At 37.1% G+C, this 25,599-nt stretch overlaps 1 protein-coding gene across 5 annotated transcripts in view; it reads left to right on the top strand.

The window, feature by feature from the left end:
* LOC150097918 (SREBP regulating gene protein) overlaps positions 1–25,599 on the top strand; it is a 146,454-nt gene that overhangs the window by 70,797 nt on the left and 50,058 nt on the right. For 3 of the 5 annotated variants that reach the window (XM_090406545.1, XM_090406544.1, XM_090406546.1), the window contains exon 4: positions 11,458–11,571. The exons of the other annotated variants lie outside the window; for them this stretch is intronic. In XM_090406545.1, coding sequence (XP_090262671.1) covers positions 11,458–11,571 — 114 coding nt within the window. The remainder of the gene's footprint in view (positions 1–11,457; positions 11,572–25,599) is intronic. 5 annotated transcript variants of the gene reach the window in all.

Below are 25,599 nucleotides of genomic sequence, written 5' to 3'. Positions count from 1 at the left end.
GTGCTGTAACAGTACTGCCATCTGGATGAGTGGGAGAGCACAGGTGAGCAGAATTTGCACCTGATGTCTTTTACGAGGGACCAGAAAGCATGGCTACTATTTGGACAAGAGACTAGTTTTCTGTTATTGGCTTTTATGAAGTTTGTATATTTGTTTTCTGATAGTTGATTTACATTTATTGCATGCTTCTGCATAGACTGAGTATGAGGATTGGGTTCTTGATGCATGGCACCTGTGGTCAGCTGGGTTTTTTTCTTTGATTGCTTTCGTACATCTTCTGTTGAACCAGGGCTTGGAAAGTGGATGGGAATTTTGGATGATTTGAGAGATAAATATCTTCATGCCACTGCAGATTTCTGTCACTCACTCAGTGCAGGTTTCTTGGGAGAAGAAAGGAAGCAATGGTCATGCCGTGGGAAGGAAGAGTAGTAGTTTCAGAGATCATACTACTTTGTAGTGCCAGAGGATACAAGGTTGGGTGTGGTCAGGGACCTGTGAGACTGGAAACTTGCACAAGATTGTAGTCTGTGTTGCTGAGAGGAGAGGTGACCTCTACAGCGTGTGTGGAAGGAGAATTAGTTAAGAAGGATCAAGGATATTGGGAAAGTGGAGGGGTGGGTATCTGAAATTTAGATAGGTAGCTGCACTATTTGCTTCAGATCAGTAGCGTTGGCAGTACATGATGGTATAATAAATTCACAGCACACAATATAAGAAAATAATTATTATTTATTTAACTTATTCGCTAATATTTTGCTGGTATTATATCCAGTACAGTGGAACCTCGGTTGTCGAATGACTCTCATCTCAAACAAATCGGTTCCCGAACAGGTGCTCTGCAGGCTGAGATTATGGTGGGAGAGCATCAGGTACACCATAGCCTATGCTCAGTGCAGACACTTGCTAGAATTTCTGGAGAATTAATTAATTCAAGACACCTATTGTATATTATTATAAGGCGCCTCCGTGGAGTTAAAAGACTCATTGTGGGTGACCCAACATTGCTTTTATTTACCCAATACTTGTCATACTTCCCCTTAAACTCATTTGCATTCTTGAATTTGCAGTGCCTTTTCTTGATTTTCTTTGTGTTTTATGGATTTTTTTTATAAATTATTATTAAATAAGCCACCATGGGGCCGAAGAAGGATAGCGATAGCAGCAAAGCAAATAGAAAAGTTGTGAGAACCAAGATAGAGGTGAAAAAAGAAATCATATCCAAACATGAAAATGGCATTCGTGTCTCAGATCTTGCTATATGCAGTTCGGTAAGGCAAAATCAGCGATCTGTACAATACTCAAAAATAAAGAGGCGATCAATTTTCATCTATATTTTATCTATTTATTGTGTTTATTCTTTTTGTGTAAGATTCTATGCATTGTCATTGTTTTTGTATACGATTTTATGCATGAAGTACTGTTATAAAGGTTTAAATAAGCAATCATCTGGGGTTCGGGAACGGATTATCCATTTTACATTAATTCTTATGGAAAAATGTTTTCAGTTTTCAAACAAATCGGTTTCCGAACAGCCTTTAAGGAATGAATTATGTTCGACAACTGAGGTTCCACTGTATATTCAGCGCATAAACACATTTGGTGACAGTTACATGAAACTGCAACAATTTGGTATAACAGTGGAACTAGTTTAAAATAAGCATTAATTTGATCTTGAAATGAGAATCTCCCAGATTTTTATTTTTTATTTTTTAACTAGTCCCACTGTTATGCCAGATTGTTGCGGTCATAACAAACTGTGTTTGTGCGCCGAAGATGCTGGATATAATACCAGTGAAATATTAGCAAATAAGTTAAATAATTATTACAAGGGTTGTTTGAAAAGTTTGTTAAATTTCCAGTAGATGGTGACACAATTTGTTCATTCATACCAATGTCGGCACGTATCATGTTTTTCATGACCTCTGGCAAAATTTTAGCCACGTGCGACGTGTAGTTCTCGTTTGGCAAACATTATGTTCGCATTTTTCATAAAAATGGAAAAAAGCGAGTTTCATTCAGTGATAAATACTTTTATTTGAAGAAGTGGATGGCTGCACAGATCAAAGCTGAGTTAGATGCAGTTTATGGGACTCTGCACCAGCATTAACTCTCTTATGCATGAATTTTTATATTCATTTATAAAAAATTATAATGATGATACAGTACCATTTAATCTTACACTATTATCATGAATTAATTAATTTTGCTAAATTTGTGCCCTGTATATGTTAAAAATGATGTCCTCATATGAGGCCCTTATGCATGAGAAGGTTGAAGACCATTTATATTTGGATAAATGAGTTTAAACTTGGTTGTAAGTCCATCGAAGATGAAGCGTGCTCCGGATACCTTACTGAGGTCATTATGAAGGAAACGATTGATGTCCATAACAATACCATGGCAAAATCCATGGTATTTATGGAAGACCCCCGAATGAAAGTGCATGAGATTGCCAAGATTGTAGGCATCTCAACTGAATGGGTGTATAATATCCTGGACAAAAATTGCACATGAAAATGCTGTGTGCACGATTGTTAACTGTCGATCAAAAACGCATGTAAAAAGACATTTCAATGCAGTGTTTGGCAATGTTTTATCACAATTCACAGGATTTTTTGTGTCGATTCATGACTGTAGATGAAACTTAGATCCACCATTACATACCTGAGTTTAAGCAGCAGTCCAAACAGTGGACAATGCCTGGTGAAAGAGCACCGAAAAAAGCAAATACTATTTTGTCAGCTGGAAAAGTGATGGCCACTGGTTCTTGGGATTCCCTCGGAACTATCATGATAGACTATTTGGAAAAGGGTAAGACAATAACAGTAGTCTATTATGTGTCATTCATATTTATGAATTTAGGGACACAAAAACACGTGTTGAAAAGATTATTTTATTAATTACTAATAAAATAAAACTTGACGTCTCGACCCCTGTATCGAGGTCATCATCAGAATGATACATGCGTATAAGGAACCAAGCTACATGCTCTAGCCCTGTATACCGGTAAACTAAATCTACGTAGTTAATTAATCCTTTTTTCCTAGCCTGACCTCTAGTGATACAAAAAAAAAGTAAATAAATAAAAATAAATAAAAAATAATAAATAAATAAATAAAAAAAACATAAAAATATATATATATAATATTACAACTACAATAAACTGCTAAAGTCTTCATGTATTAATATTCTTCTGGATTTGTACAGTTCTGATTGTTATAATATGATTTTCTTCAGTTGCTGTTGAATGTTACAAACACCTCACCAAGTTGTCTTCTTGTAGTGGGATTTTTCTTCAGATAGTTTAGGTTGTTATACAGGTTGTAGATGGGTTGTAGAAGGAAATCATGTTATAACAATCAGAACTGTACAAATCCAGAAGAATATTAATACATGAGGACTTTAGCAGTTTATTGTAGTTGTAATATATATATCATCATCATCATCATCAAATTCCTGCCATGTACCCTCAAGGGGTGTACAGGATATGATAGTACTACATGAAAAAAATTACATCATTATTAATTTCCTATCTACAATTTTCCTCCAAATCAGTCTGTTACTTGTCAACACTCCAATATTATCAGATCTTATATTTCTATCGTCTAAAGCACTTTGAACCGTATCAATCCACCTATATCTTGGTCTTCCTCTGGGTTGTTTTGCTGCCAACTTGGCAGAGAACACTTGTTTTGCTAATCTTTCCTCGCCCATTCTATTTAAGTGACCATACCACCTGAGATTAGCTTTGCTAACGCATTCCTGGATGCTGACAATGTCAAGTTCTTTCCTAATATCCTCGTTTTTAATATGATACTGCCATTGATACCATCTGTTCACGCCTATAATCTTTCTCAGGACTCTCATATCTGTGGTCTCTAGTCTTTGGTCAAGTGTTTTACTTCTGACCCAGCTCTCAGATCCATAAGTTAAAACTGGTTTGAACACTGTCTTGTATACAGCTAATTTAGTGTTCCGACTAATTTCTCTCTTATTCCATATGAATTTATATAATTGACTTCCCACCATACCAGCCTTGCTGATTCTGTTGTCTATTTCTATATTTGATTTACCATCTTCAGTAAAAATTGTGCCTAAATAGCTGAAATGTTTTACTTGTTCCACAGGTTCTCCATTCACAACACAGTTGACATTTTAAGTGATTCTGCCTATTTTCATTATCTTTGTCTTTTTTATTGCTGACCTTCATACCATATCTATTACAACAGCTATTCAATTTAGTCAGAGAAGCTTGCAGACTTGTAGCGGATTTATTTAGAAGTATAACATCATCCGCATAAAGCAAAGAACTGACATTAACATCTCCAATTTTGATATCATGTTTAATACCACTTTCCTTCATAATGTGATCCATATAGATAATGAATAACAGAGGGGATAATGTACATCCTTGTCTCACACCAGATTTAACATTAAACCATCTTCCTGTATTTCCTTCAATTCTAACTGCTGACTTACAATTCAAATAAAGACTAAGTATTGCTTGATATAATGCCCCATTGACACCATATAACTGCAGCGTATTGAATAGCTTCTCTCTTGGCATCTTGTCATATGCCTTTTCCAGATCAACAAAACTTAAATACAGATCTCTGTTATATTCCCATGCTTTCTCGACTATTTGTCGTAAAGTGAAGATCTGATCCTGACAGCCTCTATTTGGCCTGAATCCAGCTTGTTCTTCACCAAGCTTTTCTTCCACAATTCTTCTCAACCGTTTCTCAAGTATACTTGCATAGATCTTGCCAGGAACACTTAGTAGGGAAATACCTCTGTAATTCTCACATGCAGTTTTATTTCCCTTTTTATATATGGGTACTATGAGAGCTCTACTCCAATCATCGGGAATTCATCCCTCTGTCCAGGCTTTCTGAACTATGCAATGCAGCCACTGTAAGACTCTTATACCACATCTTATACTTAAGCATTTCTGGTCGAATATCATCTACTCCTGCTGCCTTTCCACATTTCAAGCCTTTGATGGCTTTTTCTACTTCAAGTATGGAGATGTATTCCTGATTGCATGCCTGGTCAGTGTTTTTTACCACTGTGCTCTCATCACTGCTTGTTTCATTTAGCAGTTTTTCAAAGTAATTACTCCATACTTCAAGGATATCTTTTTCTCCCGTTTTCATGTCACCTTTATCATCTCTAATTCCTTTTATAGCACTCTTTCCTCCATTCTTAAGCTTCCTCAACAACCTCCAGAATATTTTGCCACCTTCTTGATATTTATTTTCTATATTCTTGCCAAAGTCCTCCCATGACTTTTGTTTAGCTAGTTTTACACAGTGTTTAGCATTCTTGCATTTGTCTCTATATTTATTCTCTAAGAGCACAAGCTGACTTTTTCTCCCGTTTTCATGTCATCTTTATCATCTCTAATTCCTTTTATAGCACTCTTTCCTCCATTCTTAAGCTTCTTCAACAACCTCCAGAATATTTTGCCACCTTCTTGATATTTATTTTCTATATTCTTGCCAAAGTCCTCCCATGACTTTTGTTTAGCTAGTTTTACACAGTGTTTAGCATTCTTGCATTTGTCTCTATATTTATTCTCTAAGAGCACAAGCTGACTTATTTGACAGGAACTTTTGGTATGCTTTCTTCTTTTCCTTCACTGCCTCTTTAACTTCCTGTGTCCACCAGGGAGTTCTGATTTTTCTATCCTTGCAGACAACCTCACCACATGCCTCTCTGGCTGAATCAATCAAGGTTTTCTTCAAGGTTTGCCACTGATTCTCTAAAGTTTGGTTCCTGTTCTCAAACTCTTTCCTTTTTTCTTCAATAATCTTTGTGTATTTTAGTCTACATTTCACATCTGAGAGCTGCTCAACTTTTATTCGCTTCAAAACTTTCTTACATGTTATTCTTTTCAATATGAAATTCAATTTTATCCTGCTCAAGACTAAATAGTGATCACTTCCAATTTCAAATCCTCTGTACACTCTGGTGTCCTGCACTAGGGAGAAAACATCACTATTAACAATAACATAGTCAATGAGACTTTTCTTATTCCTAGCCTCTTCTCTCCATGTGAATTTGTGCACATTTTTATGTTGGAACATGGTGTTAGTAATAACCAGTCCATGTCCTGAGCAGAAATCCAACAGATATTTGCCATTATTATTAGCTTTGCTCTTTTCTCCAAATTTTCCCAAAATATTTTTGTATGTCTCACAATCATTTCCTACTCTGCTAATTAGATCCCCAACAAGGACCAACTTTTCCTTTTTCATTGTGTCAGTTGCTTTTTCTAAAGCCTCAAAAAATTCCTCCACTTCTACCTTAGTAGAACCTTCTGTGGGACCATAGGCACAAATAAGTCTTATTGTCCAGTTCCCCATTCTCATATTTGCCCACATTACTCTACTTGAGACTGACTGCCATTTAAGAAGATTAGCCTCGTATTTTGTGTTGAATACTATGGCTACCCCTTCTTTTCCTTGATTGTCATTGCCTGAATATAACATTTTGTATTTATTGCTCAGAAAGATCTCACCAGTTTTGGTCTTTTTTGTTTAAGTCACCCCTATTATGTCCATCTGGTACTTATCTAATTCCTCAGCTAGCTCCATTTCTTTGCCATTCAGGCTTCATACGTTGATAGTACCGATCTTTAACTCTGGTGATGTTGTGTTGGGTGTGTTTTCAGATTTGTTGCAGTAGCTGACTTTTTGCTGTTCGCCCTGGTTCCCTGGCGAAAACAACGTGGGCCTTGTTTAACCGGGTGATGCCCCAGCCGGCATGAAATTTTGTCATGTTGTACCATCATTTTGTATTTTGGTTTAACCAATAGGAATACAATTTGGTCGGCTAAATCCCAAATTGCCAGCCCATTCTCGTTCGTTCAGTATCCAAGTAGATACCCAACAGGGTGCACCACGAGAAGGTGAGGATTGGACATTAGGTCAGAAGCCCTGGTCTGTTCTCCGCATTCCTTTAAAGGCTATGTGGAGGTCTCCTCTCAGTTATACAGCTTTGACCCTTAAGCACCCCTAATATATATATATATATATATATATATATATATATAATATAAAAATATATATATAAAAAATATATAAAATTTTATATATTTTATATATATATATAAAAATATAAAAAATATATATATATAATATATATATATATTTTTTTAAATTTAATTTAATTAATTTATTTTATTTTATTATTTTATTTATTTATTTTTTATTTATTTTATTTTATTTTTGTATCACTAGAGCTCAGGCTAGAAAAAAAGGATTAATTAACTACGTAGATTTAGTTTACTGGTATACAGGGCTAGAGCATGTAGCTTGGTTCCTTATATGATGACCTCGATACAGGGGTCGAAATGTCAAGTTTTATTTTATTAGTAATTAATAAAATAATCTTTTCAACACGTGTGTTTTTGTGTCCCTAAATTTATAAATATGAATGCTGATCACCATGTGACCTTAAAAGAAAGAATCATCATAATCCATGGAGATGTGACCCACAAGCAGTTCAGCCTCTACAGTAAACTAAAGATACGTGTTAACGAATTGACTAGCCTTTTTGAAAAGATGTAGAGACAGCAACGTAATACCGAACTGTATTAAACTAAAGAGGAAGTTTAAATCAGCCAAAGCGCTCCGTATTTAATGCCCCAGTTGGAAAAAGCTTTGTTACGAGAACAAATCCACGAGGCATGTAAAAACCTAGCATCCACCCAAGCCAAAGTTCTACAACTTAAATTAGAGCTATCCGACCACGTTATTCCAAAAATTTGAGAGATTTTAGACAGGATCACAGACTACTCGGCCAAGCACTTATTACTGAAAAACAAAGAAAAATTAATAATGAAATTTCAAGCCCTACAACAACAGAAAAGCACAAGACCATCAGGACGCCATAACGAAAGGAACAGCCAATCACAAACTGACACCACAAGGAGCAGCCAATCGCCCACAAACGAAGTTTGAAGCAACTAACCACCATCGGACCACAGCTTGGTTATCAACCAATCAAACCACAATCTTACCCAAGGTGAACTCTCACTGCTAAAGAAAGGTTTGAACTACGCCATTGTTCTGAGGTCAGTGAACAAACTTGATATTGTTTATCATATCGAGAGAGGTTTACGATCCCTCCCCACCAATCTAGCTGATAAAATACGAATGGAAACATCGCATATACTAAATTCAAACAAAAAAAAAATAAGCAGCAACCTAAACAAAACCGAAAATCTGGCCCTTAAATCCTTAAAAAATAACCAAGACATTATAATCACGAAAGCAGATAAAGGTAATGCCACTGTCCTTTTAGACCGTACAACATACATTGAAAAAATGAACCATTTGATATCGGACCACAACACCTACCAAATGGTAAACTACAATCCCACAAAACATAACAAAAAGAAAACAACTGAATTAATCAAATCTGTCCACACATGGCCTGAAGAAACAACAAAAAAATTAATACCTCATTATGCCCGTGCGCCCAGAATTTATGGCCTGCCAAAAATACACAAAGCAGGCACACCACTACGTCCGATTGTTGAAGGAATTCACAGCCCAAATTATCACTTAGCCAAAAAATTAGCAGCCACACTCAAGGAATTGGTAGGTCAGTCCCCTTCCTACATAAAAAATACACAACATTTCATAAATAAAATTAAAAACATTGCACTCAACGACCAAGATTTATTACTCAGCTTTGACATAACTTCCCTTTTCACTAATATCCCAATCAGTGACACTATCTTGCTCTTACAGAACATATTTCCACACGACATCACGGCCCTCTTTGCCCACGTACTCCGCTCTGGATATTTTGTGTGGCAAAACAATTTTTACCTTCAAAAAGAAGGTACAGCCATGGGCTCACCACTTTCTCCCCCAATAGCTAACTTTTATATGGAAGACTTTGAGCAACGTGCTGTAGAGACAGCATGTCTAAAGCCCAAAATTTGGCTAAGATAAGTCGACGATATTTTCGCCATTTGGCCCCATGGTCGCAAAGCTCTAAATACATTCCTTAGCCACCTAAACAAACAACGCAAACATATCCAATTCACCATTGAAATGAAAAAAAAACAACTCTCTTCCGTTCCTAGACACACTTATCACATGTCTTCCCTCTGGCTGTCTCTCTCCTTCTCAGTTTACTGCAAACCTACACACACACACACAGGCCAATACATGCACAAAAATTCTTACCACCACCCAACACAAAAACTAGTTGTCATAAGCACCCTTAAACACAGAGCTCAAACTATTTGTTTTAATGAACAAGCTCTAAACCAGGAATACAAGATCAACCAAACATTTATAAAAAATGGATGCAGTAAAAAAAACTATTCACAAGATCCTCCATGAAGATACCAGTAAAAACCAAAAAGATTTCAGGAATGCTATTGCCATTCCTTATGTTAGAGGCATTTCTGAAAAAAATAGACAGAACACTATGCAAATACAACATTAAAACCACCTTTAAACCCCTGAACAAGTTAAGATACCTACTCAGTTCTTCTAAAGATCCTCTTTCACACCTAGCCTGCCCAGGGGTGGGGTATACAAAATACAATGCACATGTAACATACCATACATAGGGGAAAGAGGGCGAACTATCCCAATTAGACAAGATGAACACAAACGACACATTAAATACCTCCATTTTGGAAAAACCGGCCTTTCTGACCACGCACTCCAAACATACCATAGAATTGATTGGAAAAATACCAAGTCCCTACACTGCACCAAAACCTGAACACAAATGACACATTAAATACCTCCATTTTGGAAAATCCGGCCTTTCTGACCACGCACTCCAAACATACCATAGAATTGATTGGAAAAATACCAAGTCCCTACACTGCACCAAAACCTGGTTTGAGAGGAAATTTAAAGAGTCGTGAAATGCTCAAACATAACCCAAATCTCAACAAAAATGATGGCCTAACCATTCCAAGAATATGGAGGACCCATCTACAACCTATATAACAACCTAAACTAGTCGGAGAAAAATCCCACTACAAGAAGACAACTTGGTGAAGTGTTTGTAACATTTAACAGCAACTGAAGGAAATCATACTATAACAACCAGAACTGTACAAATCCTGAAGAATATTAATACATGAGGACTTTAGCAGTTTATTGTAGTTGTAATATTTTTTATTTTTTATTTTATTTTATTTATTTATTTTTTATTCCAAGTGGCTGAAATGAGATTCTTTCGAGGGGTTGCGGGGCTGACAAGACTCAACAGAGTCAGAAGCTCTGCAATTCGGGAAACCCTCAATACTCAACCGCTGCTTCTCCGTGTTGAGAGATCACAGTTACGTTGGTACGGACACCTGGTCAGAATGGCACAAGAGAGGCTCCCTCAGCAGGCCCTCTTTGCCAAGCCAGAAGGTGGGAGACCACGTGGAGGGGCAAGGACTCGCTGGATAGATTATATTCAAAACCTTGGGTGGACACGTTTGGGAATCCCACCAGATCACCTGAGCTTGATGGCAGAGGACGTGACCATTGGAAGTTCCTCTTGCAGCTGTTGTCCCCACAACCCAATTAGGAAAGGTGGGCCTTGAAGATGTATGTATTTTTTATTTATTTTTATTTTTTTGTATCACTAGAGGCTAGGAAGAAAGGATTAATTACTACGTAGATTTAGTTTACCGGTATACAGGACTAGAGCATGTAGCTTGGTTCCTTATACGCATGTATCATTCTGATGATGACCTTGATACAGGGATCGAAATGTCAAGTTTTATTTTATTAGTAATTAATAAAATAATCTTTTCAACATGTGTGTTTTTGTGTCCCTAAATTTATAAATATGAATGCTGATCAACATGTAACCTTAAAAGAAAGTATTATGTGTCATTGTTGGACCGTTTAAAAGTAGAACTGAAGAAAAAACAAACCAAGATTGTCCCATAAAAAAGTGCTCTTTCATCAAGAATGCACCGTCCAACACATTGGCCATCGCAATGGCAAAATTGCAGGAATCGAGGTTTGAATTGGTTTCACATCCACTGTATTCTCTTTTGCCCCGTGTGACTTCTTTTTGTTCCCAAACTTAAAAATTTGGCTCAGTGGGGAAAAAGTTTTCTTCGAACAAGGATGTCATCAAGGCTGTCAATGACTATTTTGCACAATTTGACAAATCCTACTTTTTAGATGGGATGAAAAAATTGGAAACTTGCTGGACCAAATGTGTAGACCTCGATGGAGACTATTGAAAAATAAAGGTGATTTTTTTCCAAAAAAATGTGTTTAACTTATTTTTTTGCCAAACTTCTCAAACAACCCTCATATTTCCTTATATTCTGTGTTGTGAATCAATACTGTTAAATAAACTGTTATTTTATTTAAAGGATTGTATTCCACGTTGTATTAAAAAAAAACAAATGATTTAAATATGGTATTCAACTAGGTCTGAAAAATAGTATTTTCTTCTGCTCTTTAGAAAGCAATTCTGCAGAAAATTCTTGGAAAGGCTTCAGAAACATTCAATGTATTATTTGCTTCAATAACAGATCACTTTGAACTTTGTTTGACAAAGTGCCGAACATCATCACAGGTAAGTGTAATTTAAAATATAAACAGATCAGAGTTGTTAGTGACCGCTAATGCTCTTTCAAAGGATATATATTCTACTGCCAGATAAACATACTTAAATATCAAATGCAGTAACTTTCCACAGTAAGCTTAATATAACAATGTTGTTAATGTTTTTAATTTATGTATTCTTTACTACAGTTAAGTTTCATTCTACCTGATAATTCTGTATATTATAGATTTTTTTCTCTGACATTTGTGCTAATATTGATCAGCTAAAATGCTTTTTATTTTAGTATTGATGGGCATTTTGCATTGTACATGTGGTGTCTTGAGTCTTGAAACACAGCACCATGCACAAGAGCCAGTATGAGTCATAGGTATATAATAGGAATAAGCGACATGAAGAATGAGTGACTGTGGTGATACAGCATATTTCTAGGGCAGTGGCAGAAGTATTGTTGCACATCTACTGTAAGTTCCAGCAGTGACCATGCAAGATCCAACTAGTAGCAGCCTTTCCAGTTATTGCTACAATCACAGTTCAATGAGATAGTTGACAATTCTTATGATAGTCCTCTCTGTGACTAGACTATGAATGATGTATACCATTTTGTGTTAGTCTTCTGTATTCAATGTATTGTGAAGTAACTCTTCACATAGTGGACTAAGTCTAGTACTAATCAGTCTGTTCTTATTTCTTCTACTATAGTAATCTTAACAGTTGAGAAGAAGAGGAAAGAAGACATTACAAACAAAAGTTTGAATAAGAAACAGTCAGAAAAGAGTTTGAAACTGTTATAAGATGGAACACCTTCAGTGGCAAATTCCAGTGCAGAATATTATACCATTATGTTCAGATGCAGCTCATTCACAGTTCAGTATATAATAGGATTGCTAGATGGAAGTACAGTGTGTGCTGCATGCAGGTGCTAAAAAGAGCAACTCTTGAGAGAAGAATGGAATTATGCAGGCATGATGGGTTGCTTTTAAATGGCTTTGGAGTGAGTGTACTGGAGAAAGTGTTGCTAGATGGAAGTACAGTGTGTGCTGCGTGCAAGAGATCAAAAGTAAGAGATGAAGTGAAAAATCATGAGTGTGGTATTGAAGAGATAGAAGTGCTTGGTAGTGGAAACAATGGTAGTGTGAGAGAAGAAGAGAGAACAGGAATGCAAGAGGAACAGGGAAACTGGGGAGAGTCCAGGTGGACAGGGAGACATGCCGTAGCAGTGAATGTTGACAGTAGCAAAGAATGTGTATGGAGATGGAGTATATTGCAATGTGGGTTGGGAAGTTGAGATTGAGTAGATATATGTGGTAAGTGGTGATAAAGGTGATTGGTCAAGGGCAGGTGTGGTGGGGAAATTGCAACCAACCAGTGGCTTGGATAGGACTAGTGAACAGACCTAAAAATGAACTGCTGTATTTGTTTACAAATGCCAGAAGTATCAGAATATGGGGGATGAAATGGTTTCAGTGATTGAGTTTATTCACCCCAAAATCATTGGAATAAGTGAAACATGGTTGAATGAAGATGATATCATAATTGGAATAGAAATGGAAGGATACAGTATTTTTTGTAAGGATAGAAAGGGCAAGAAGGGGAGGGGATGCTGCTGATGATAGCAGGGGAATTGAGTCCACATAAGGTAGACATAAAAGAGGGAAATAGTGACACTGGTTATGAGGCAGTGTGTTGTAACGTGGAGGTTGAGCAGAAGACATATTTAGTTGGATGTTGCTATAGACCTGGGAATGTGGAGGGTGGTGATGAAGAAATGTATAAACAACTTGGATTAGTGAACAAAGGAAGGGTAATTATTATGGGGCAATTTTAATTATGGTAGTATAGATTGGAATGAAGAAATAGCATTTGGGAATAAGGAAAATGAATTTTTTGAGTGCTTGAGAGATAACTATCTCAGGCAGCATGTAAAAGAGGGCAAAACAAGGACTGAGAGTTTTAGATCTGATCACATCATCAGAGTATGTAATTGTGAGTGGGGTTTCACACTTCACTCCAGTTGGTGAGAGTGATCATGAAGTGATCACCTGGGTTGTGGCTAGCCATGTGCAGACTTCTGTGAAGAAAGAATATATGTGTGAATTACAAGGCTGGTAATTATGACAAGCTTGGAGCTATAGCATGGAATGAGGAATTGAGTGGTAAGGAAATAAATGTTGCTTGAGAACTGACAAAGAAATACATAACAGCATCAATGTATGAAAGTATTCTGAAGGTCAGGGATGTAAAATGGATGAATGAGGGGCTTAAGCATGAAATCTGGAAGAAGAAGAAGATACTTTGGAGGTAGTACAAGATGAATAACGGTAATCAGTTTCATGAAGAGTATAAAGAACAAGCCAGGAGAGTGACTCAGTAAGGAAAACAAAAGTGCAGCATGAGCAGAAATTGGCAAATCAGGTGAAGAAAAACTAGAGATTTTTTTAGATATGTAGCAATAGAAGGAAGAATGATCATGGTAAGATGATGTTAATGGATGAAATGGTAGAATGGTAACTGCTCAGAATACATTTTTGAGGTATTCAGTGATCAGTTTATAAGGGTGTTTCATCCTGATCAGGATGGAATCATGAGGAAATTAAGTGTAGAGGACATAGGAGAGGATGGCTTAATTGTGAGTGAGCAGGAGGTATTTGAGAAAATAAATAACCTTGATGTCAATAAGGTGATAGGATTTGATGACATATCACCACATCTTTAAGGGAATGTTCAGTACAACATTCCACTTCCTTGGAACCTGTGCTGTTGTACAGGTTCCAAGGGAGTGGAAGGAGGATAAAATTGTATTGCATAAAGGTGGTGATATGGCTGTGACTTCAAATTATAGGCCAATCTGTATATCTGGAGTTATCTTGAAGATACTAGAGAGATTCATTAGAAGTAGAATACAGAATTGGGTTGAAAACAGCAGTATTCTTTGTGATTATCAGCATGGTTTGTTAAGGGGAGATCATGTTTTTACTAGTGATGTACTTGGATTTTGCAAAAGCTTGATATAGGCTTCCACATGACAAACTATTAAATAAATTGAAACAGATGGTATTAATTAACAGGCTTCTGAGTTGTATCAGTGAGTGACTCTCAGATAGGTATTAGAAAGTTGTAATATGGGGATGCAGTATCCTATAAGAAGAAGGTGAACTGCAGGGTTCAGTTTTAGGACCATTGTTGTTCAATTTGTATATTAATGATATTGGGATGGGTTTGACTAGTGATATGCAGCTGTTTGCAGATGATGCAAAATTGGGGAGAGCAATGAAGAGTCAAGCAGATGTTATGGCCTTGCACGAAGACTTGAATAGATTGCATGAATGTGCAGGTAGATGGAACTGTCAGTTCAGTGTTGCCCAGTGTAAAAGTTTTGAAATTTGGTAAGCAATGGTTGGATGCAAAGTATACACTTGGTGGGGAAACTTTAAAGGAGATGGAGGAAGTGAGGGATCTAGGAGTGGTGATGGACAAGGACCTGAAATTCAGGGGCCACATTGCACAAGTTGTGAATACATCACATCAGATAATGTCAGTGATGTGGAGAACCCTAACATGCAGAAATAAAGAGGTTATGCCATTGTAAGGCTCTGATCAGGCCTCATATGAATTATGCACAGGTCTGGTTGCTGGGTGATGAGGATATGTTGGAAAGGGTCCAGAGAAGATTCAAAAAGGTTGTCAATGGTCTTTGGAATGTGGAGTATGAGGACAGATTGAGAGAATGCAAATTGTAAAGCCTCGTGAATAGGAGGAAGAGTGGTGATATGATTGAGACTTGAGACATATAAGGTAGTCAGGAGTTATCAGGTTGACATGGAGAAGATTTTTCATAAAATGGGAGAGGGGTAGAACAAGAGGCCATTTCTGGAACCTGTATAAAGAGGGTTTGAGCAAAGGGGTGAGGAGAAGGTTCTTGGCATGGAGAGTGGTTGGCGAGTGGAATGCATTTCCTGAGTGTGTTGTGATGAATGTAGACACATTGAATTATTTTAAGGTATGGGTGGATGAGCATTGTGTGCAGTAGTGTGTACCTCCCATGATGAGTCTCTGACTGCATTGTGAGTGGAATGCATTTCATGTGTGAATGTAGATATATTGAATCATTTTAAGGCATGGTTGGATGAGCATTGTGTGCAATAGTGTGTACCTCAAAGGATACAACAGGAATCTACAAGTGATCAGCATTACACATGACCCCTGAAAGAAGGTGTGTCCCCTATATTTAAAAAATACTGCCCAGTCACCTTTCCATTATGTGACAAAGTTGAGGAAGGCATTAACAAATTAGTCTGTGATGATATTTTTGGAACGCCAGCCAAGCTGGCCAGGTGGTTAGTGCGTCTGCTCTCCAGCCATAAGGCTGCGGGTTTGAATCCCACTGTGGCCATGGATGATTGTGTGTGGAAATACTAGTGGCAGTGGTCGACGATAGATGGCATTGGTGTAGTTGCAGTCAGGTGGTAGATTGTGAGCGGTGGAGACAGAGTTGTAGAGTAGATGCCCTCCCTCGATGAGTCTTTGGACTCCCTGGAGGTGACAAATAATAATAATAATAATTTAACATTTCAAATGGGAGGCACCAGTGGTCCCAGTCCTCAAATGAACTGAAGGATTAGATTGTGTGATTAGATTACAAATGCACTGTAAACACAATGATAAAATCTGATGTCTATCCACTTTCTACAGTCAATGAAGTAATTATGAAGTTAACAAGCAGATATTAGTTTTCCAAATGAGACCTAGACAAGGTTCACTTACATGTGCCTGTAGACAAAGAATCATTATACGTTGGCAGGAGATGTACTCAGATGACATCCTGTTAGCGGGCACTACATCGAAAGAACTTTGGCATTGAGTAAAAGTCCTAAAAAGACTACTTGATGCTGGACTCTGTGTTAATAGTACTAAATGTGATTTGGGCTGCAGTTGAGGTTTAAACTTGATGAACATGGAATACATTCTGCAGATGACAAGCTATTAAGGAAGCCGCAATGTTCAAGAACCAGAATAAACTAGAGGCACTTCTAGGCTTAGTAAACTTATACAATCTTCTTAAGAAACAGCGAGTGAATCATTATAGAAATTATTGAAACAGTATAACGGTTGAACATGGGATAAGGAACAACAGAAGGTATTTAAAGCAAATGCTAACCTACCCCTGATTTTGACATACAATGCGTCACTTTATGGAGTAGGTGCAGTACTATCACCAGAATGCTAGATGGATCAGAGGCTCCAGTTATTTTCAACTTTAAACATTTAATCTGAACAGAAGTATGCACAGATTGACAGAGATATTAGCTATAATGTTTGGTATTAAAAAGTTTTACTAATATATTTTTGGAAGACAAGTTATGATAGACAGTAATGATAGATCATCGATCATTACTTGGCCTAAAATGGAAAACTTATCACCGACACAATTTTTCCATGGATGCTGCATTGGGCATTACTATCAGGTAGTACAATTATACTTTAGTCTACATACTGAGAAAAAAAGCATGAGAATGCATGCAGATACTTGTGGCATGCCATTACAATCATCAGAACAAGATTTTCCACAGCTGAAGCAACCAAGAAAGACAGACTACTATCAGCAGTGCCATAGCAGTATTACTTAGCTCACTGGAAGACTTGCCAGGTTTTTCAGCAGAAATGTAAGTGTGCATTTATCAGATGCAAGTCTTAGATTTAACACACAGAGTTCATCAAGGCATTGAACAAACCAAAGCCATTGCCAAACCAAGCATACATATGGTGGCCTGCACTGGAACAAAAAATCAGAATTTTTTTTAGAATTCACTGAAACAAGAACCACCCTACCAGCCATGAAGTCATTTCAATGGAATGTAACATTGAGACCATGATCTCACTTACTTAAGGAAATATGATGCCTGACTGACCATGCCATCGACAGCTGTTTAATGAAAGTCTTGAAACAGGACAGGTCCTGGAGAGTGGAGGGGTAAGATAGTGTCGGGGGTAGAATGGAGGTCTCAAATTATAGGCCTGTTTGTATTTCTTCTGTAGTTGTCAAGATTTTTGAGAAATTGGTAAGAACTCGTATACAGAATTGGGGTAGATGGGCTCAGTATTATTTATGTAGGCCAGCATGGCCTGCATAAATAATATTAAAGGACACTCATTTTAGTAATCTGGTTATCTTTTACAATAGAGTAACAAGATCAGTGGATGAGAGTAAGATTGATAACCAGCTTTCTGTATACGAGTTCTTGTTGTGTATGGGGGGGGGTGAGTATCAGGAAGTAGTAAGGTTACAAGTGGCGTCCCACAGGGTTCAGTGACCTTACTGTTCAGTGATAATCTTATAGCAATAAGATTATCACTGGACTACAGGGTATGTTTAATTGTTTGCAGATGCTATGAAGCTTGGAAGGGTTATTAGTAATAGTGCTAATATTTTGGCTCTTCAAGAGGATTTGAATAAACTGGAAAGGTGGGTAAATGAATGAGGATTTAATGCAACTAAATGTAAGATTTTGAAATTTGGCATCCACAGATGGGATGCTTCATACTCACTTGGTGGAGTGATGCTGGAAGAAGTAAAGGAAGCAAGGGATCTTGTGGTGATTGTGGATAGAAATTTCAAGTTCAGAGAACATATTACAAGGGTTGTGAAGACGTCTCAGAGAATTGCTATAATATTGAGGAGGAAATTGACTGAGAGAAGTGTAGTGGTCCCGTATTGTGTAAAGCTTTGATTAGACCACATCTAGATTTCTATGTTCAGATCTGGTTACTGAGATTTGAATTGGATGAAGTAATCTTGGAGACAATGCAAAGATAGATAAAAATTATATCAGGACTGTACAATATTGGTTATGGGGATATACTGAAAGCATCCATGCAGACTGCAGTTCGATGGATATAAGACAAAGTGTGTGGTGGTGGTGGGGATATGATTGAGACACTTAAGCTGTTGAAGAGTTATCATATTAACACTGAGATTTTTCATGTGGCAAAATGAGAGGAAGGAACAAGGACACTGAGCCATCTCTGGAAGTTACAAAAGGAAGTAGTGAGTAAAAGGATGAGATGAAGTAAGTTTTTTGCATGGAGAGTTGTAGGAGTGTGGAATGCATTGCCTGATAGGGTGGTGAAAGTGCAAACAGTGGATGAGTTTAACAAGTGGTGAAATATTCTATGTATTGACTAGTGTTGGCCTCTTTCAATGAGTATTGTGACTCCACGCAGATCAAGAAGATAATGTTTTGGTTATTGTTAAAAAATCCACTTCTCACTGTGTGTGTGTGTGTGTGTGTGTGTGCGTGCGTGCGTGCGTGCGTGTGTGTGTGTGTGTGCGTGCACTTCTTTTGCTAGTGAAGGCAGACTTTTTTATTGAATGTACAAAACCACCACAAAAATAAAAGCACCTTTTTTTAGTTTATACCCAAACAGCATTATTTCATTAATTATGTTTTTGTTATAATAATAATAATAATAATAATGTATGTTTTCAAACTGTTTTCTTACATATAAACGATTATTGTTTATTTTTCTGGTATACAGATGTGCACCATCAACCAAATTACTTTTTTGGTATGAGAAGATGGTGGGCTTCATATATTATTATCTGGGTATTGGCCTAATACAGTCTTAAGATTCATTGCTGTATGCCCTTATTAAACGTTATTTACATTTCTTTAAAATCATTCACTGACAGTACACTCACAACAGAACTATTAAAAAATTTCTTCTACATATATCCAGAAATATATTACATAAAATATACAAAATTTCAACATTATCATGATATAGCTATTTCCTTTTCCAACTCAACTTTTCTTTTTATTAAAAAAAAAAAAATTATTAGTCCAACCCACGAGAGCTCTCAACATGATTGCACTATGCCTATAAAAGTTTCTTTGTTCTATCATAACACTCATAGACCCATCATCACTTGATTGCCTGCCTGTGGATTGTTCTCCATTTTTTTCATCATTAACAAGAAATGCAAGTGACCATATCTGAGCACATCAATATAGGTGTAGTTACATCCAACCTTATAAAGAACAATAGTAACTTCCTTATTCCCACATGTCTTATGATCCCTCAAAATCTCTTATGTTGTTTTGATCCTTGATACTTTACTTTTTTTTTTGTCCACCTTTGCAATATACTCCTTAACTTCAAACCCCCTGTCTACATCACCCTTACATTTCTTTCATCAGTAATTTGTAATGCAGTTGCCTCAATGTACATAGCTTCTAATCTTTTCAACTCATAATGCAGAACCATACACTTTGCCACATTGAGCTAGTAGTCATTATCTTGTACAAAGAATATGTCATTCTACTGAAATCATCTTCCAGGATTTCTTTACCACCTTTATTTACTGTTACCCTTCCCAATTCAGTATAACTGGATTTTCTTCCCAAAGATCATCCCCAATATCATTAACATGCAAATTAAATAGCTTCAGTTCATGTACTGCTGTACCAGTGATCATTGCCTTCTTAATTCTGCTCCAGTTATACTACTCTAATGTCTGTAAGTAAGTTGCCCTCTTAACAATGCCATAGCGTCAAATCAAAATTCATTTTGCACCAGTTTATGCAACATATTTCCAGGAAGCGTCCTATCAAATACCTTTGCAAATTCCAACAATACGAGTATCATAATATAAGCCATTTTATTTTCCAACTGAACTTTTTTTTTTTACCATCCTGACACAATTTAGCACCTTAAAACCTTATACACACTCATGTGTATAAGGTTTAAAGGTGCTAAATTGTGTCAGGATGGTAAAAAAAAAAAGTTCAGTTGGAAAATATGGGCACTTGATGAGAATAGAGAGAAGAAAGGAATCTGTTAATGTGTTTCTTGAAGAGTTTGATGTTGTATACATTTGGAAAAAATGGTACAGGGTAGACAGTCCACGTCTGTTAATATCTTGTCCACCTTTTCTGAGATGCCATCGATATAGGGGATAGTGATAGATTTGCTGTAATCTAAGTTTGGGGGTTGGACAGTGTGGGTGTGTGGTGTTCTTTGTATTTGGTGGGAGGTGTAGCCATTGGCCAAAAAAAGTCTTTTTTTTAATAAGCCAAAATGCTATTTTACCGGCGAACATGTTAATAGAAAGGGGGATGGTAAATCCCTTTATGTTTTCATAGCCGGGTACGAAACTCGGATCAAAATTCATCGAAATCCATAGAGTTTCATGCCGAAAAAAATTATCGGCAGGCCCAAGTATAAATGATCACTTAGGTAGTACAACACCAGGTCAATTCCATGTAAAGGTGGAGCAAGCTCCCTCACTAACTTTAATATTCTTTCATAATGTAAAACCCAGCTCCTAAGAGATGTATATATATTGTTTTATATTGTTTTACATTATGAGAAGAGGTCACTACCCAGACCAGTTTCAACCTTTTTTGAGGTCTCATCAGTGAGTAGGTAGACCTGGAATATCAAGGTTTTAAGTGAACATGAACTTACATACCTCTACTATCGAATTGCCAAAGTGGTGTACTCCTATATTTAATGTTAATTACTAATTTAATAAGCTGAAAGGCTATTTTACCGGCGAACATGTTAATAGAAAGGGGGATGGTAAATCCCTTTATGTTTTAATAGCCGGGTACAAAACTCGGATCGAAATCCATCGAAATCCATAGAGTTTCATGCTGAAAAAAAAAAAAAAGTAATTAACATTAAATATAGGAGTACACTGCTTCGGCAATTCGATAGTAGAGGTATGTAAGTTCATGTTCACTTAAAACCTTGATATTCCAGGTCTACCTACTCACCGATGAGACCTCAAATAAGGTTGAAACCGGTCTGGGGAGTGACCTCTTCTCATAATGTAAAACAATATGTATACATCTCTTAGGAGCTGGGTTTTACATTATGAAAGAATATTAAAGTTAGTGAGGGAGCTTGCTCCACCTTTGCATGGAGTTGCCCTGGTGTTGTACTACCCAAGTGATCATTTATACTTGGGCGTGCTGATAGTTTTTTTGGCATGAAACTCTATGGATTTCGATCCGAGTTTCGTACCCGGCTATTAAAACATAAAGGGATTTACCATCCCCCTTTCTATAAAGTCTTTTTTTATTTTTTTATTTGGGTGAGTTCTGTGTTGGGTACATGGTTATCTGAGCAAATTAATTTTTCCCAGTGGACTAGAGTTTTACAGTCCCAAATTGTTGGGGGATGATGTGACTGTTGATGGATGTATCTACCTGTGTGTGTGTGTGAGTGGGTGGGTTTTCTGTAAACTGTGAAGGTCAGGGATCCATTTGGTTGTCTTGTAACCAGGGTGTCTAGGAAGGGCAGACTGTTTTTACTTTCTAATTCTGTCACGAATTGGATCTTTGGATGTTGGCTGCTCAAATGGGAAAGGAAAGTGTGTAAGGTGTCCTGTCCATGTGACCAAATTGCAAACACATTGTCCGCATAGTATGGCCAAATAGTGGGGTTTAAGGGGGAGGGATTTAGGACATTCTTTTCAAATGTCTCCAAGCCAAGGCAAGGTGTTAAGAGTGGTACTGAACAGCAATAGGAAGGAGGACAGAAGACTGACAGTTTAAGAATGGAAAATGTTTACAATATTAAATAACCTTGAGGTGAATAAGGCTGTGGAACTGGATAAGATATCACCATGTATACTATGAGAATGTGCAGAAGAGTCTGCAGTGGCCTTGACTTAGTTGTTCAACAGAAGTCTAGTAATAGAAACAATCCCAGAAGAGTGAAGAGGGAAAAATGGTGCCACTTTATAAGGGAGAATCCAAGTCAGTAGTGTGAAACTATAGGCCAGCATGTACAGTGTATCAAGTATAATGTTAGCGAGGTTGGTTAGAGACAGAATACAAACCTGGATTGATGAGAATGGAAATCTTTTGAGATAGCAGTGTAAGTTTGTTAAGGTAAAGTCATGCTTTAGTAACTTGGCTACATTTTATAAAAGGAGTGACTAGTGAATTGACAGTCAAATAGGAATGGACAGTCATTTGGAGGGTTAGTTACAGGGATGGTTTAATGAGAGGAGCCAGCGAGTTGTGTATGGGGATGCAGTGTCTCAAAAAAGGAAGGTGATGAGTGGAATACCACAAGATTTTATTCTGGGATAACTGTTGTTTATGTGAAAGGAAATATTAATTTTTTGCTTATGATGCTAAATTAGGAAGAGCAATGTCAGGAAGTTCTGATGTGTTGTTGTTACAAGAGGATTTGAATAGGTTGATTCTTTAAGCTGAAGAATGGAGATGTCATTTCAATATTGGTAAGTATAAAGTTATGCAGTTTGGGCAGAAAAATGGAATGAGGTTTACTGTATTGGAGAAACTTTGATTCAGGAGGAGACAAGACATCTGGGGATCTTCGTGGATAGACGTAAGGGTTACTCAGAAAAGGTATAGAAAAGTTCCTCTGTATGACACACTTAGACCTCATTTGGATTTCTGTGTATATAAATGGTCATCTGGCTATATTGATGATTAGAAGACATTGAAGAGAGTTCAGAGACAAATAACCGAGACTGTCTCAGGACTCTGGAATATTGAGTATGAAGACAGAATGAGGGAACATGGTCTTCTGAGCTTGGGAGATAGGAGGAGGGGGGGATGATATGATTGAGATGTGTAAGCTGGTTAGAGGAGTCTATCAAATAGACACAGGGGAATTATTGCATAGGATGATTGAGTGATGTGAGAATGAGAGGTCATCCTTGGAAACTGTATAAAGGTCATGTAAGGAAGTGAAAAGGAGGTTTCTTTCTTGGTAGTGGTGAATGAGTGCATTGTCAAAGTGGGGGGAATGCTCCAACATTGAATGTGTTCGAAGCAAGTCATGATAGTTATTGTGATCTGTGAGGGTTCATCTTCCTGCAATGAGTCTTCAGACTCCATGGAGGCTTGAAAGTAATACTAATACTATTTTCAGTGGAGAACCTATAAAATAAGTTTTAAAAAATTCAGCTCTGTCATGTCTGGTACTTCCCTGTTTATTTATTATTTTATGTTATTCACTTATCTTATTTAATTTCAGCTCTTCCATTGCCGACAAATTTATATTCTTTAAGTCAACTGTGCCAGCCAGCAACTGAAGTCTGAGACACAATTTTAAGCTACTGAAAACAATATAGGGATCAAGTGGTTTGCAGTCGTGGTCCCCCTTTCTTAGTTACTAATGGATTCCCCTATTACTTATGCATGGTCCGGAATTTACAAGTGGTAACTCAATTCTCAGAACAATGACAGATTCACGTGGTTTGAATTAAAGAAATACATTTATTTAGACAAAATACATATATACACTTTAGTCAGAATTTCAATTCTAAAGAGCCTGAACTCTCCCCCCCCTCTTAAATTTACATATCCAAAAAAATTTACTCTAAAATCTTATAGTATCAATCTCACACTCTTCTTTGTATAACTATATTTAGGCTCAGTTAATTTCTACTGAGTTGCTCAGTTCCCATAGGAATAACACATATACATAGATACATTCTACAACCCTAGTGTGAAGCATATCAGACGTACTCCATCTTGCAAAATTCACATGAGACAATATTCTCTCTTATGTTCAGGCTTTATCCTCCCCCAAAATTCAGTTAATATTTAAATTCAAATTTAATACAATGATAACAGTGTTTCTTCTAACATAAACAGTGCGAAGCCTTGGTTTCCAGCTCAGCTTAAGCTTAGGGTGTCACTTGCTCTTTAGACGTAGACAGAATGTCCAAAAGATTACAGTTCTTTAGATACAAAGTAGAAGTTGACTATATGGAGCTCCTTAACGTTCTGTTTCCAATAACCTCTTTGGTTATTATTCAAGTTTTAATACGAAAGCTTGCATCTTACCGTTCTTGCCTTTCTGGTAGTTATTGGGACTTCCTTAACTAGACTTCCGTGTTTCCTCACCGTATATCTCTTATGGCGTCTGTGCCATACTTCTATTCTTTTTGAAAGAGATTAACCTCTTCGCTGTTTTATATGTTGGCATGGCTAACCAACGGCCCTTTTCTGGAACTCTGGCCGCATTCCTCAGTTGTGGCTATGGTCGACACAGCACGTACAGCAACGGGAAATGTTGCTGGGCATGGCGGCAAGCTTCACAGCTATCCAGCACTTCGATCAGGAACCAGGAACAGAAAATAAGAGTACGATTGAATTCCGCACCAAAAATGCCCTCTCTTGGTTGCTACGTCACGCACATAGTGGCGGCCGATTGGTCACCGCAGCTCTGAACTGTTTTTGACATGGCTCAATGCATGTATTATCTTATATACATCTTTCAGTAATTATACATAATTTTCCTCTGTTAATTAATCTACAAACATTATCTATTTAAGTTATGGGTTAGTCAAAATTCACTTAATATCTACAAAAAATGTTTAGACACAGTTCTGAGTTACCAAGATGCACATTTTCTTCTGGAGGCATAAGCCTGTCCATATCCATGGCATTTAACTTTACCTTATGTTGGGTCGGAAATAGGATGACTCATTAAAAGTGAGTTGGCACTTTTTCCGACACAACAAAGCCCCCTCCTTTATCTAAAATTTTACTTTAATGAAGTTATAGAAAAATTTTCTCTGTTAGCAACATCCCCTCCTTTCTCTGGGAAAAGTTTGACCTCTTTGCCTACTCCTAAACATGTATCTGAGTATTTATCACTGGTTTGGTCTTTACTTTCTGCCTTTTCACAGGTATTAGTCATCTCTTTTTCTGTGACAAGATCATCATGCATTTCCTTGATCCTAAATTTGTCCTTTCTATTTGGACCATTTTCAGTGCACTGAGGATTGTCGTGCAAAGGTTTGTCCCTTTCTTTTCCTTTTTTATGGCTCTGATTGGCATTGTTTGGATCTCTTGTTCAAAAAAACTTAATCTCCCGTTTGGGGTAGTCACACAAAAATCCATTCATCCTCAGAAAATCCTCCCCTAAAATTAGCCCTATGTGGGAGATGGAGTTCTTTGGTAGAACCAAAAAGTTTTGCCATGCATATAATCCATACTCAGGTAGTCCCGCCTTTGGTGTCACTACTTTAGTAACGTGTATTGG

The sequence above is a fragment of the Typopeltis vanoorti genome, chromosome 16, assembly GCF_054136105.1.
Source record: "Typopeltis vanoorti isolate ZY-2024b chromosome 16, IOZ_Tvanoo_1.0, whole genome shotgun sequence".
Classification (NCBI taxonomy): Eukaryota; Metazoa; Arthropoda; class Arachnida; order Uropygi; family Thelyphonidae; genus Typopeltis; species Typopeltis vanoorti.
The sequence above is the reverse complement of the archived record's forward strand: the minus strand, read 5'-3'. Positions and strand labels throughout refer to the sequence as shown.